Source organism: Sceloporus undulatus, chromosome 2 (assembly GCF_019175285.1).
Source record: "Sceloporus undulatus isolate JIND9_A2432 ecotype Alabama chromosome 2, SceUnd_v1.1, whole genome shotgun sequence".
Lineage (NCBI taxonomy): Eukaryota > Metazoa > Chordata > Lepidosauria > Squamata > Phrynosomatidae > Sceloporus > Sceloporus undulatus.
In genome coordinates, this window is record NC_056523.1 from 217,682,087 (window position 1) to 217,697,990 (window position 15,904).

Here is a 15,904-nt window from a genome sequence, read left to right on the forward strand (position 1 = left end):
CAGCCCTCCATATCCATGGCTTTTTTATCCACAAATTCAAGCATCCATGGCTTGAAAATATTTTTTAAAAATATATAAATTCACAAAAGCAAAGCTTGATTTTGCCATGTTATATAAGGGACACCATTTTGCCATGTGATTGTACTAAATGGCACTTGAGCATCCATGGATTTTGGTATCAATGTGGGGTCCTGGTAGAAAACCCCAGCAGATACCAAGGGTCCACTGGAGAAGTCATATAGCTGTATGTAAGCCACATGAAATTAATTTATATTTATAGTAGTGTTCTGAGCTTTCACTTATGTCCTGCGTTTTTCCTGAACATCCTACATTTTTCATTGCCTTGTCCTCTTTGCAAATATGGTATCTGGTCACTCTGCTATCACATCACTAAAGATAAACAGTTCCACTCTTAGCAGCATTGAGTAGATAACTTGCTTACCTTCCCTGCTTGGTTGTGGCACTCGGGGCTGGGTCACACATGCATGTCCTTCACTTATTGACTGCAATACCAAGCAGCAACCGGCCTGTGTGAATGAGCTTCACAGACAGCACACACATAGACCTTCCACATCACTGTAACAATAATGTTCTTCAATGGAGCCTTCACACTCCATTGATGATGGTGATGACTGGTGATGGTGGTGATGGTAATGATGATAAAAAATCAGGAAAGGTTTATGCATGTACGAAACCAGCCCAAAGATTTTAGCCAACTTCTTCTCTGAATGATTGACACATGAAAATAAAGCTTGTGGACGTCTCAGAACTAGATAGGTCCTGGGTCAGATACAGCAGGGTTCTTCATGTGTTCTTAACTAGAGTGTGAGAAAGTTATATTTTAGATTACTAAGGGCCTGAACAGACAGGCCAAAATAAAGCTGCTTCGGGACACTTTGGAGGTATGCTGTTTAAATAAAGTATCCGTTTTAAGAGGCCGGATGCCGCCCCAAAGCCATGCTCCAGTCCTAAGATCTGGAGCGCAGCTTTGGTACAGCTTCTGGCCTCTTTAGAGCTTTATTTTAGCCTGTCTGTTCGGGCCCTAACATCAGAAATTCTCAGCTAGCATAGCCAATGGGAGATGAGTCCAAAATGTAACTTTTCCAAATTGTCTTCTTGAGCAGAAACCTGCTAAGAGCGTTACCATTTGCTAGCAATAAAAGAGTAACAGCTCTGTTCTTAAGCTGAAAATGGATGAGTGTAAAGGGAAGCACAAAAGTTTCATTTGATAGATCTGTTGTTGGACAGTGGGGTGAGCATCTGTGTGTGTATATGTAAAAATTTGGAATGTTTGCTTGTTTTATTATTTTGACACCTTTCTCCCAGAGCAGGACTCAAGGCGGCTCCCGGAGAGAGTCAATTAAAAACTTTCACAATAAAAATTTAGAAGGAATTAAAATCACCACATAAAACAGTATAAAATCATTTAAAAACATACAAAAGTTATAAAAAGATAAATGAAACATCCCAATAAGAAGATCCATCTTATTTATTTATTTGCAATGCCCCTCTTGCATACAAAATGAGCAGGTTGGGAGAATATTGTTGGCTAACCCTTCCTCTGCATACTAGTGTGTATCTGCAAGGGAGCACTCATAAGTGGCAGAATATTCACCTGACCAAATGTCCATCTGGATTGTACATCTCTCCATTAAATAGATGTTATGGAGCCTCTAGGATATTAATTTCAGCTCTAATTCTGGGGTGTTGTTCTACATCTATAGAAATTCCTCTCCTCTAGAGTTTCACATGGTTCAAGCCAAGGTGTCTGTTAAAAGCAGTGATGATTGGTGCTTTGATCATTTGAAAACAGGAAACATGGAAATGTTCTTTCTTTCTTTCTTTCTTTCTTTCTTTAAATCCCTAAACAAATAAGGCTACAGTATACTGGGAAGCACTCCTGTGCTAGCCCCATTTGGGCCAAAGTGGTTCATACATTTTTGGTTCCTAAGTTATTAGAGTTAATTTCAGAAGACCGGTTCATGGTAGACTAGGACACAGATTAAAAAGTCTATCCAATATTTACACTTTACTGGGCATTGGAATATGTTGGTTTTATTCTTGATTGCATTTGAGATGAAACCTTAGGATGTAGTAGAAAACTGGAGACAAGTTTAAAAGATGCCCAGTGTTATGAATTAAGATAGTTTACATTCAAGTTCAAGAAACTTCAAATGCTTATGTAATCAAACCAATATACAGCTGTGCTCCCCCACAGTTTTAGATTTTTAAAAATTTGTTGCCTATAGAACTGTATGGTGGACTTTGTATTGCTGTTTTCCATTTTTTTTTTGTTATGATCAAGTCATCTAAAATACAGGTACAATCCAGAGGAAATGAGGCATGCTCATCCTGTCGAAAAGAGAGGTGCTTAGCAGAGATCTTATGTACAGTATAAAGATTTCACTGAAACATTGATACATTTAACTTTCTCTGGATCTGAGCCCCATATTTACAATTATGACAGCAAGCCACTAGCAGTGTCTTGCTTTTTCACAGGCTTTTTAGACTTGTAATATTCCTGCTCAGGTATCACACAATTCTCAGAACCAATGACTCTTTAATTATAAAGAAAAACACATATATGAAGATATTTTAACTAATACACAAATAAGAAACACCATCTGTGGCCTGAGTTTACTTGCCTTCATATTTCTATTATACAGATTAAGGACACAAATGATTTGATTTACCCCATTATATAAATAATATATAAGTCAGGTTATCTGAATTTGATGTGAATCTGAATGGAGTTCATAGGAATTGTCAAGGCTGTACATTTGTACACCTATCCAAGCAAATCAATTGTTTTTTAAAAGAAAATGTTGAACCATACATGTGAAATTCCTCAAGTTTCTGTTTTGCTAAAAACCTGGACTGTCATGTGACATATGATGAGTTACCACATCACCTGCAAATAGAGATACTCAAAGGCAACTGGATCTTGTTGCAACAGATGTAAGGGATCCTTGGGGATAAAGCAGATTCTGAAGAGGCACCGATAGTCATGAGACTCCTTCCTTTGAACTACCTGAAATGAAGAAGAAAAAGAATGATCACTGTGATACAGCCATTTGGCCCAGAATTTGGTCTGCTGTCATTCTTTGAAAAGAATGGCTGCATAAGATAGTTATTTGGAAAAAGCAAGGGCAGTTCACTGGAAAAAATCCAGAAGCCAGAGAAGGTGTGGAATATGATTTGAACTAGTCACTAGGATGAGGCAACAATAACTCATCCTTCCCTCTGTGTAGCTGATAACAACAGAATGGCTAATCCAGAATAGTATGCACTTCCATGTGGTCTCTCTGTATACAGTAATTTGTAAAATCAAGTACTTTATTGTACTTTATTAACTCTGTGTGTGTGTGTGTGTGTGTGTGTGTGTGTGTGTGTAATCCCTATAGACTTTCTATGGAATGTTATTGTATGTATTACTATGTTTTGAGGTATACTGAGACGGCCCCAGGGCTATTCCATAAATATTGATTGTAAAATCAAGTGCATTCCTCTTTCTTTATTGCAGAATTGTGTAGAAATTTGATTTCTTAAATTTTTTGGCATACCTAGTTTTACCAAATACAATCTGCCCTCCTAATCCACAGATTTTTTATCCACAGATTCAAGCATCCACGGATTGAAAATACAGTATTCAAAAAAATTATAAATTCCAAATAGCAAACCTTGATTTTCCTTTTTATATAAGGGACACCATTTTGCTATGCCATTATATTTAATGGGATATGAACTTCCACGGATTTTGTTTTCCATGGGGCGTCCTGGAACCAATCTCCAGCAGATAACAAGGACCCACTGTATTAGCTTAAACTAATAGTCAAAACCACCATGCCACTAGAGTTGCCAGTGTGAAAACTGGAGAGGGGCCCTATATCTTTAATGTTTGGGTACAAAAAGGAGCAGGTGTTACTTGTTACCTTATTTTGTGACAAGCAACGCCTGCTGAAAATCTTTTCTACACAACCATTAATGGTATAGCAGCCCTCTCCACTTTTCACTCAGTAACCCTACACACCACATTGGTTCTCCAATAAAACTGCTACCATACAAAAACACTTTGTTGCTGCCAGGTGCTCCAGATCAAAAAGCCAGTCAGGGATATCCACATCTAAGTGGTTGCTTTGTGGGTAGGTAGAAAACCTGAGGTCCTCCAGATGTTGTTGGACCATCATCCCGGACCATTGGCCAGGTTGGATGGAGCTGAAATGATCTGAAATCTAATGACATTTGAAAAACTTTGAACTAGCAGAACTGATAAGGAATACGGCATTGTTATTTTGCCAAAACCCTAATAGTAGACCTTAACTCATGCAACAGGAAGTACAGTCAGCCCTTGCCTTACACGAGGGATCCATTTTGGACCCCCCTCCCCACGTAAGGCAAAAAGTGCGTATGCTCGAGCCCCATTAGATATAATGGGGCTCATGCTCGCAGTGCGGCTGTGTGTGCGGGCCATTCTGCCATTCTCTTGGCGACTTCAGCGTAAGCTAAAAGCCACCTAAAATGAGTCCACGTATGGCGTGGGCTTACTGTACTTATTTTCATATATACCCACCACCACCATCATTGATAGAAGCCTTCAAAGCACTGAAAACTGACCTGTATAATGAGTTCATCCTCATGCAGAAGATACATCTTCAAAATATTATACTGCTCTTCCAGCACCAAAGCAAAATGCTCAATGTTTCGAATTGAAAGCTTTTCTTTCAAGGTGAGAATAATGTCCTGCCAATTATTGATGATAAAATTACAGATTAAACAATGTAAACACACAGAAGAAACTGTCTTGGTCCCTATACAAATATCCCTGAAGTCCTTAATTGTAAACAGAGGTGGTCCTACATATGAGGCAAGGTGAAGCAGGTGGTGCATTTGGGGAACCAACAGACATAGCAGAATTGGGGCAGGAGAAGCAGATGTCACCTATGTAGCAAAGCCCACTGGAAAGCTATTCCATGTATGCATTCCAGTTCCACAAGTTGAGTGAGAGTAGGGCTCTTGACCCAAACACTTGTCTGTTTCAACCACTCTGACTAATTCCAGGAGCTGCTCTGGTCCCATACTTTGAAGGACATCTGATTGTAACAGGGAGTACAGTGGGGGTTCAGGGAGGAATTGTGCCCATAAGAGTTTGAACAGAAATAAGCATGGAGGACAATCTGAAGGAGAAGGTTGTATACTTAAGAATAATTAATCTCCGTGATACTTGTGTGCATAGTTGCATACTGCACTGCAGGCATGGGATAGGTATTAAAATACATTGCCCTTATGCAACATCTCCCCTGTCGTGAAATGAGAATAGCCTAAAGTCAAAACTAGATAAGCTTATCAAATAGATAAGGGTAGCATGTGAGTTTCAGGAACATCACAAGTTGTTTATTCAGGATTGGCTAGTTTTTGCACACTTCATCTTCTGGTTTCAAGATAATTCTCCCTGTCAGAGTGTTGAAATGTATTGACCTATATACCTGGCCCCTACACTTTCTATAATATGTCAGGTTTTCACTTATACAATGGATAATACAAAGAATAACATTGTGGGTTCAACTCAACATACTTTGACAGTTGTGCTGGTTTCAAATTTGAAAGCTTTGGTCTGCCCATTTTCCAAGTACACCTTGAGAACATTGGGCATGCAAAGGAGAGAACTACCCTAGAAAACAAACAGATAACAAAACCACTGGTCAGTACATCGTACACCTGGCTGTCACATTCTGTTCAACTTCTAGAAATCATTCCTTCTGGAAATGTCATCTGAGAACATGGTCTCCTGGCAGCACCCGATTAAGATATGTTGAGGTCATCATCTGTGTTGTTTAAGAGGCAGTGGCACTTCATATTCTGGGGCTCTAAAATGTACTTCACTCATCCTATATATAAACCTGGGAATTTGCATTATAAATATTTCTCCATGAGAAAATAAGGTTTCTCCGTTATATTCCCCATCACCATGTACAGATGTGAGAGCTGGACAATAAAGAAAGCAAATAAAAAGAAAATCAACCGATTTGAGTTGTGGTGCTGGAGAAGAGTGCTGAGGATACTGTGGACAACCATTTTGCTAGACAAAGGAAATGGGTCCTGGAACAGATTTATCCTGAACTATCCCTGGAAGCCAAGATGATTAAATTGAGGGTTCTCACATTGTGAGAAGGCATGACTCACTAGAAAAAAAAATGCTGGAAAGGTAGAAGGCAGCAGAAAGAGATGAAGACCTCAGGCCAGATAGCTAGACTCAAGCAGTGAGGTCATGGGCATGAATCTACAAGACTTAAGCATAGCAGTGGAGGATAAAGCGGCTTGGATATATCTCATCCACAGGGTCACCATGAGTTGAGGTCTACTTGAGGGCTGCTAACAACAACAATTGCGTCTCCATGCCCCTCCTTAGGAAGATGTGCCTTACGTAGCTTCTGCTGGCTTCTGTTCAAAAGGCATATCTTGGATTTGCAGGTAAATTGTTTCTTTTGTTAACAAATTGAAGAGCTTGAAAAAGTGACTTTTTGGGCCATCATTCCCACAATTCTGAAGCTATCATGGCCATAAGATGTTCCAAACGCTGATCGGTTGTGTCATATTAAGTTGCCAAATGAATCACATTTTGAAATTGGATTTCACTGTTCTCTGATCTTGTCCCTTGGAATTTTGTAGAAAAGGCAAGCAACTGACAAATCCACAGCCGAATGGCAAACAGAACATCCCCAGTTAAACAGAGATCAAGGTGATGCAGTGTGCTCTCATGGACGTGACAAGAAACACCCATCCAGAGTTCACTGTTTATCCTGCAAACATCCTTAGATGACTCAAGGCTCACATATAGTATTGCCACAGAACAATAAGCAAGAATTACTCTGGAAAAATAAGGTTGAAAAGCATTTGGCCTCATCAACAATTTATGTCCTCAAACCAAGTGTTCACATTTCAGCTCTGTGAAAGCACTTCTGGGCTTTTTCCAAACAAAACTTTCTCTACTAGCAATGTTCCCTTTCAATGGACTTTGATTGGTTCTTTCAAGAAGATTGCTATGCAATTTTTGGAAAGTACTAACATTTATCCAAGAATGCTCCTTTCCAGAATAGGCAAAGATGGCTGTAACTCCACAGGTTAAAACCATGCCCTATTTCCCTTCTTGGTATTTAAATATGTGCCCATAATCCTGGACTAAGAAGAAAGGATAAGTCTGGATGAGGACATGGGTAGTATATGTAACCCTTTTAAACTGCTTAAATATCTATGTGTGCCTATGAGTATACACTAAGTGGGGTAAGGAAACAAATCAAACCCTGTTTTGCTTGGTATCAGCTTTCTTCATGTTGTTATTGTTGCTGTGTGCCTTCAAGAGATTTCTGACTTGTGGCTACCCTAATACGAACCTATCATGTGGTTCTCTGGGGCTGTGCGTGTGTAACTCTCCCTTGGGATAAAGCCTTCCTGGTGGCTGCTGCTAGGCTTTGGAAATCCCTCTGAAAGAAGAGTCTATCTGTTTCCTCCCCATTGCCTTTTTGCCAGCAGGCAAAGATCTTCTTCTCTAAATAGGCTTTCAAATTTGGCTGACCAGGGTGGAGTGATGTGCAACTGGTTGTGCTGTTTTCTTAGTATGCAATGTGTATTTTAAATGTTTTAATTTTTGATGTGTTAAAAGTACAGTAATGTAATAATTGAAGGTAACACTGGGCCACAAAATCTGCTGGGCTACCTTGAGCAAGCCACACTCTCTCAGCCTCAGAAGGCGATGGCAAACTTCCTTTGACAATTCTTGTCAAGAAAACCCCCATGATAGGTTCACCTTGGGGTAACTACAGTATAAGTTGGAAACAACTTGAAGGCACAAAACAACAACAACAACATTTTATACCTTTTAAACTTTTGTACTCTATATTGTTATGTTCTGTTTTAATTTATATTGTAAGCCAGTTTGAGTCCCAATTGGGAGAAAAGCAAGATAATAAATAAATAAATAAATAAATAAACCTTTTAAAAGAATGCTAAGGTGGTTAATTTCTTGACTACAGTATTAATTTCTGTGCCAGCGATGGAAACAAACTTGTAGCACAGCTTTTCCTTTGAAAAATGAATAGCAGATTTTGTTCATGATTTCATAGACCCATTTTTATTTTATTTTACAAAAAGGTGCACTTCAGACAGCCAGTAGCTCCCATTTCTGTGGGAATCTGCTCTGGGTTTTTGGGTGGACATTAAAGGACCTATCATTAAATTTAATCAAATTCAGCACCTTGGCCAGTGCCTTTAAAGTTTGGACTAAAACCCAGAGCAGATTCACTGCTCTGCTGACATGGGAGACACCAGTTGTCACTGGGACACACAGTGATGTTTGGGGGTAATGTGTAAATAATATTTAAACTGAATGCAATGAATGAAGTTGTTAAAGAGCAGATGACAAGCCAGCTAAGCTCTTTGTTTAACTGCCAGTCCCCATCATAACTTCCAATTCAGTTAGTCTAGGGATTCATTTTTGTGTAACTAAACTTAATTATTTAGCATATTATTTTGGTAAATTTGAAAGAAAATGTGAAATCTGGCCATTGATTCACATCCATTTTGCATGGCTTTGTGGTTGCATTTGCACTGACCTGAGCATGTCCATTCACAACTACTTCTTCTGCAAAGCGGACTTTAACAGGATTTGTCTTTAGTCTGGCTCTCTTCTCCGCGGTAAGGAAGGATGATTTAGGGCCTCCCTGTAAAACAATGGTGTTTGGATTGGCAAGCTATCACATAACATGACAACAAGTGCTGATAGCTGAATACCACCATGTTTTTTGTTAGAGATGGGCAACTTAGACTTTCCAAATGTTCTGGATTTTAATTTCCAGAGGCCATTATCAATGTGGCCTATGATGAGGGACTGTGTGAGTACAAACCATATGGAGGGTCATTGGTTCTCCACTCTTCTTCTATGCAAACTCTGTTGCTGAGTGGAAATTGATACAAAGTATGAGAAAACTAAGGGCATCAAGTCAGAAGTACTGTCTTGCTGAATCACATCCAAGGTCCATTGTTCAGTATTCTTTCTTGATCAGAGCCTGATCCCTCTGTAAAGCTCACCTAAGAAAGCAAGAAGGTGGTGGCTTTCACTTTTCTTTGTCCATGGTCTTCCCCAATAGTGTATTGGATTACAACACTGGAGGGAATCATACAGTCCTCCAAATGTTGGATTGCAATTCCCAGCATGTCTTCCCATTGCCTAGTTGGCTGGGGCTGATGAGGACTTGCAGTGTGGCTACATCTGGAGGGTAAATGATTCCCAACTTTGGACTCCAACACAGTCATGCCGGTTGGAGGATGATGGGTGTTGTAGACTGGCATTCACAAGTGGATGAGTTCTGAACTTGGAGAAGCTTCATGGATACACTCAGTGGACAAAAACCAACATTAGCTGTCTGCAACTGAGGCATTTAGAAGAACATATGTTCTACCACATCTATCTGCGTACATTAGGATGGGAAGAACTATCCAGAAATGTCTGGGCCTCAACTCCCAGAAACCCTAACCAGCCCATGCAATGGTAAAGATTTATGGGCGTGGGAGTCTAAGGCATCATCTCAAGAGTCAACATTTCCCCACCTCTGTTAGAGGTATAACAAATTCAACATTTCCTTTCTTTACTGACTAGGTGTTGATAATTTAAATAAAGGGGTGGGGGTGAGATTGGGAGAATGTCCATACTTGCAGACACTTCATTTGCCATCCCAGTTCTGATGTGGCCAAAGAACAGAGCATAGTGTTCAGTACAGATAGGAGCAGGCTTGGTTCTTAATGGCTCTTGGTAGAAGAGAGCAGGATTAGCTTCCATCTTCAGTGGTGCACCTCTTCACTTTGGCCTGTTACAGTCCTAAGGACTGCAGTGCAGCTTTGGTGCGGTTTTTGGACTCTTAGAACGCATGCATCATTGAAATACCATACCTCCAAAGTGACTCGAAGCAGCTTTATTATGGCCTGTCTGTAACAGGCCTTTGTTTCTTTTTCCTCACAGGACTGAATGGCAAGTGCTTTTAACTATTACATTTTTTAAACCCAAGAACTCAAGGCAATATATTGCCTTGGTGTCTCCCATGCCTTGTTTTTTTTTTTATATCAAACACATAAAAGGTGATGGCTGCATAGTTGAGCACTACAGTTCTTGCTATGCATACTAAAGGTATCAGGTGCTGCCCCTGACCTCTTCACTGGTAAAAGGACAGAGCTTGAAAAAATTGGTTTTTGGAGTCTAGGTTCTAGAATCCCTCAGACATCATGATGATGACTGTCCACAACTTGTGGTAGACAGTACTATACAATGTGAACCAGGGTCTGACTTGATCAAAGTTAGGTTCACATATTTAGATGATGCCCATGATAATTAGTTATCTTTATACATGGAAGATGATTCTAATTCTGAGTCTCTTTAACCCACAGTCTATTAGGTAAAGCTAAAGGTAGTCCCTTGACATGAATGTCTAGTTGTAACTGACTGTAAGGGGTGGTGCTCATCTCCGTTACTAAGCCAAAGAGCCAGCATTGTCCAAGGACTGGTCTGGTGGCCATGTGGCCAGCATGACTGCAACAACGTTGTTACCTACCCACCCAAGTGGTACCTATTTATCTACTTGCATTTTCATGCTTTCGAACTGCTAGCTGGGACTAGTGACAGGAGTTCACCATATCATGCGGCACTCAGACCTAGAACTGTCGACCGTCCAATCATCAGAACTGGTGTCTTAACTACTAAGCCACTGCATCTCTACAGCCGATTACACAGTTTGAATATATGTAAGTTTAGATGAAGCTTTTCATGGGAGTGGGTTGAGGGTAGAAAGAGGAAATTGAGAGGAACAAATGTACCACTCTTGCCCAATGCAACTGCCAAATCCATCTCCCTTCTCTTTCCAATAATCTCCTTCACTGTGTGGATCTCAATACAGGAAAACCACATGGTTGGCTCTCTGTATCCATGGATTCTGCATCCACAGATTCAACTATCGATGTCTTCAAAATGTGCCTCCCACAAAAAAACAAACCTTGACTTTGACATTTTATGTAAGAGAAATCATTTTACTACATCACTGTATATAATGGAACTTAAGCATCCATGGATTTTGGTATCCATGGGGGTCTTGGAACCAAAGCCCAGCAGATATTAAGGCCCATGGTAGTTGGAAGATGACCAGGAAGAAGCAATCAAGAAATGGGTAAGTGTTAAGCAGCCATTTCTGTTTTCAGTTTCCACTCCAAACTGGTCCCCAGAACCAGCTTCTCTAGTTCTAAATAGGCTGTCAGGATGCTGTTACATACTTATACTTTGTAAGATGTTGTTCTGACATGAGTCCAGCACTCTCTGTCTGCTACCCTACACAGGTATTACATTGTTCCTGGTGTTATGAGGACAAAATACTCATCCTTATGACACTGAATGGCCTCACTCTAGCTGGCAGAGATAGAATCATAGAATCATAGAGTTGGAAGAGACCACAAGGGCCATCCAGTCCAACCCCCTGCCATGCAGGAAATCCAATCAAAGCATCCCCAAAAGATGGCCATCTAGCCTCTGCTTAAAGACCTCCAAGGAAGGAGACTCCACTACACTCCAAGGAAGGAGTGTGTTCCACTGTTAAACAGCCCTTACTGTCAGGAAGTTCTTCCTAATGTTGAGGTGGAATCTCTTTTCCTGGAGCTTGCATCCATTGTTCCGGGTCCTGGTCTCTGGAGCAGCAGAAAACAAGCTTGCTCCCTCCTCAATATGACATCCTTTCAAATATTTAAACAGGGCTATCATATCACCTCTTAACCTTCTCTTCTCCAGGCTAAACATCCCCAGCTCCTTGAGTCGTTCCTCATAGGGCAAGATTTCCAGACCTTTCACCATTTTAGTCGCCCTGCTCTGGACACACTCGAGTTTCTCAATGTCCTTTTTGAATTGTGGTGCCCAGAACTGGACACAATATTCCAGGTGGGGCCTGACCAGAGCAGAATACAGTGGCACTATTACTTCTCTTGATCTAGACACTATACTTTTATTGATGCAGCCTAAAATTGCATTGGCCTTTTTAGCTGCCGCATCGCACTGTTGACTCATGTTCAACTTGTGGTCTACTTGGACTTCCAGATCACTTTCACATGTAGCTTCATTCAGCCAGGTGTCCCCCATCCTATATCTGTGCATTTCATTTTTCTGCCCTAAGTGCAGTACCTTACATTTCTCCGTGTTGAATTTCATTTTGTTAGCTTTGGCCCAGCTTTCTAGTCTATTCAGATCATTTTGAATGTTGATTCTGTCCACTGGAGTATTAGCTATTCCTCCTAATTTGGTGTCATCTGCAAATTTGATAAGTATGCTCCCAATTCTGTCATCCAGGTCATTGATAAAGATGTTGAATAACACTGGGCCTAGGACAGAGCCCTGTGGGACCCCAATGGTCACTTCTCTCCAGGCTGAAAAAGAGCCATTGTTGAGCACCCTTTGGGATCTAACAGTCCTCACAGGTTCTCCCTCCACATTATACAGTTTCTCTAGTCTGTACACATCTCCCCACCCCCATCATTACGATTACCTCCTGGAACTTCTCATTTGTGATCTCATGTGCATACCTATCAGGAGGCCAAACCCTTACCCTGCAAGGAGCAATTCAAACACCAGTGGTACATGAGGGCAATTTACCGAGGTGCATCGGAGAACTGCAAGCTGGAGATTGTCTTCTGATTCCCTATAAGATCAAAATGAATGAATGAATGAATGAATGAAAAAAATAAATGGCACCTGTTTCCATCATGAGGAAGCCCTTTCAGGCAAAACATATATTTCAAAACATATAGCAAAATACATTTCATCTACAGACATGAAATGAGCACTATAGTGTGCATTAGATCCCATGCCTTTCAGCAATGCCTGTATGCACCCTAGGTCAGGGGCCTCTCCTACTGTACTCTGTAAAGTGCCATACATAAACAGGCAAAATAACACTCACTCAGACTGCATTCATTTACCTAGAAGTATGCCCCACTGAACTCAAGGGGACTTATTTCTGAGTAGACTTGTATGGGCTGGTGCTATGAAAGAGCATGACCAACACCTGTGCCTATAGAGCAGCATGGATTCTGCTTGGATCCATCCATTTTCATGCCAGCCTTTTAATGACAACAATTGAGGATAGATCAGGATCCAATGCACCACCAAACTAGTTCTGTCAGCCCAAATAGGGACTGAGATTTGTTTTTGTTGAATCACATCATTCTCCCTAGCTCCATAAGGCATTAAAAACTACTTCTGATATGGAGTAGAGGACCAAAGTATTCTTTGGCAAGGCAGACAACTACATGAAAAGAAAAACCAGAGTTCCCCACTGGCCTGCACAATTCCTTGGTGTGGATCTAAGCAGTTCTTTGGAGCCTGGCCATAACATTTAGCACCATTCACCCTTTCCCCCACAGCACCTTAAAAGAGTAGCTGCTTGTTCACCAGTAATGTCTTCCACAGCTTCGTTGTTTATTCTAAGAATGTGATCCCCCGGCAGAAGCTTCCCATCAGCAGTGCTGCCTGCAAAATGTCAGGGCTTTGTTACGGATAAAGGATCTTACACGTTTTTCTTTTTGAAAATCAGTCCAAATTACAAAACAAAAGAACGCTTCATGATAACTAGTTGAAAATTCATTTAAGGTTTGTTGTTGGTTGTTATGCGCCTTCAAGTTAACCCTAAGGAGAACCTATCAGGGTTTTCTTGGCAAGTTTCATCAGAGGTGGTTTGCCATTGTCATCCTCTGAAGCTGAGAGAATATGACTTGCCTAAAGTCACCTGGTGGGCTTCCATGGCTGAGCGGGGATTCAAACCCCATCTCCAGAGTTATAGTCCAACGCTCAAACCACTATCTCACGCTGGCTCTCTGGACATGCAAATCAAAGTTAACAGAATATGTAACAAAACAACCCCATCTAAAGCAGCAGTCATTGAGCACTCATCAGTCTCCCAAAGTCCCTCAATCCCCAGCTTTATGTTTTTTTGAAATGTAGTGCACTTTTTGGGTGATTTTTGACTTGAAAACCTTATTGAGCCCCCCCCCCCCAATATGTAACTCCCCCAAGCCCCCAATACCTTTCTGTTTTCATCTAAGCTCCTCTGAAAATGGCTACTGGAAGTGATGCCACATCACTTCCAGTCAAAATTTTGGAAGAGAATCTGAAGAAAAATGGAGATATTTTGATGTACTGGGGGAGGTGGTTTGTGGGGTGGGAATGAAGGAATTGGCCCCTGTTCTCCAGAGACTTGCTTTCCCTGATCTACTGTCTCTGCAGTATCTTAAGCACATCTTTCCTGGATGGATCCAGAGTTGGCATTGTCGGGCATCTGTCAAGTCAACTTCCCAGCAGGAACCTTCTTCCCCTACTTATTGGAGATTATTGCACTGTTTCTGCATGGTCTGTTCTGAGAATGGAACGGAAGGAGCAAGAACGAGTGCGGAATGAGTGGGGGACGGATTTTACCGCATGCTCCAGTCCCTCACTCGTTCCGTTCCCCCTCTCTTCCATTCTTAATCCATTCCAGAGGAGGCAATTTTTGAGAACTGTTCAAAACAGTTCTCAGAAACCATTCCCTTCTGGAACAGAATGGGCACGGAAGTCCTGGGATCCAACTCACAACCTTTTGGCTGTGAACAGCTGAACTACAGGCATTTAACCGCTGCACCATCAGGGTTCCCTAAGTACCTCATCAGGTGGAGTAGCATGCTCTCCTACCCCAATTTACCTAAAGAAAGTGGAAAGCCAGGCAAGTTATTTTGGCAAATGAGACAGAAAAATGTGCAAGCAACTCTCTCCACCCTGGGAATAATTTAACAGAACAAATAATTAATGACCTGCAGGTCCTTTGTGATACACTAAATATGCTGGGAGGCAACTGCCTCACTCCACCTAAAGGTACAGCTGGCCCTGACTGCACCAGAATAGAGACATCAAGTGAGGGGACTTATGCAAGGGTAGTAAGTAGGAGGTACCATTCAGAGTCATGGACCACTGAGGACATGTTTCTCAAATGATCTAGTAATCAGAATTACTCCAGTGGAGCCTACCTTGGAATAATTATACTGCTGGGACTGTTGTAGAACAAAGCTCTGCATCTTTCCAGTTTTATCTTTCCATGCCCTTGACTAGCATCTTACTTGGGGATTACAGTCCCTTCTATGGGAAAGGAGAGGAAACACACTCCTACATACCTGCAGCAACTGCTGTGATAAGAAGAGGAAGATTTTGGGAAACTTCAAAGCCATAATGTCCAAGAAGTGCATCTTTCTGGACCTCTATTGTGAGTTTTACACGGCTTGCTGGATGGCCAGTACCATCTGATGGTTTGTCACTTACTGATGCTCTTGCTCTGCACATTAAGGAAAAGAAGATGTTAAAGAGTTATTTAGATTCTGTGGTTTTTGATTTTAAAAAAAATCTCAGTATCTGCCCTTAAGAAAACTTTATGCTTAAATCTTTAAAGTGGCACCTTAAAGAACTAACAAATTGGCTGTGGTGTAAGACTGCACGATGTGGAAACGCATGGCTTAGTTTATACTTTAAATAATATTAGGTGTCTCTACATGACACTGTTATAGCCGAGAGAAGCAGTTGCTGCTTAGTCTTGGTAGACTAAGTATCCGCTGGGGTTTGGTTCCAGGACCTCCCATGGATACCAAAATCCGTGCATATTTAATTCTCATTATAATAATTGTATATTCAAATGGGGTCCTATATATAAAATGGCAAAATCAAAGTTTGCTTTTTGGAATTTATAGCTTTATGGAATATTACAAGCTGTGGATAGTTGAATGCATGATAAAGAATTCTTGGATATGGAGGGCTGACTGTATTTCATTTTTCAAATCCTCCCAAAATTTCTGGGCATTTTTCTGGGAG

The 15,904-nt window shown here is 41.0% G+C and overlaps 1 protein-coding gene across 1 annotated transcript; it reads right to left on the reverse strand.

Annotated features, from left to right (window-relative positions):
* Positions 1 to 2,721: 2,721 nt before the first annotated feature.
* FRMPD1 (FERM and PDZ domain containing 1) lies at positions 2,722 to 15,549 on the reverse strand. The gene is made up of 8 exons (XM_042447689.1): positions 15,509 to 15,549; positions 15,217 to 15,374; positions 13,444 to 13,546; positions 12,671 to 12,716; positions 8,607 to 8,714; positions 5,573 to 5,668; positions 4,615 to 4,740; positions 2,722 to 3,031 (listed from the first exon to the last, which is right to left on the reverse strand). Exons 1-8 carry the CDS (start codon positions 15,547 to 15,549, stop codon positions 2,900 to 2,902), a joined length of 810 nt encoding a protein of 269 aa, XP_042303623.1. The 3' UTR covers positions 2,722 to 2,899.
* Positions 15,550 to 15,904: the final 355 nt, after the last annotated feature.

Excerpts from the sequence above, each read along its gene's own strand:
- FRMPD1 (XM_042447689.1), bottom strand. The coding sequence starts at position 15,549 with ATGCGTTTCCACATCGTGCAGTCTTACACCACAGCCAATTT. Across the intron at positions 12,717-13,443 it reads CAAGCAGCTACTCTTTTAAG|GGAATCAGAAGACAATCTCC; the intron begins GTGCTGTGGGGG and ends TTGATCTTATAG. Across the intron at positions 5,669-8,606 it reads TTGTGAATGGACATGCTCAG|GGTAGTTCTCTCCTTTGCAT; the intron begins GTCAGTGCAAAT and ends TTTGTTTTCTAG.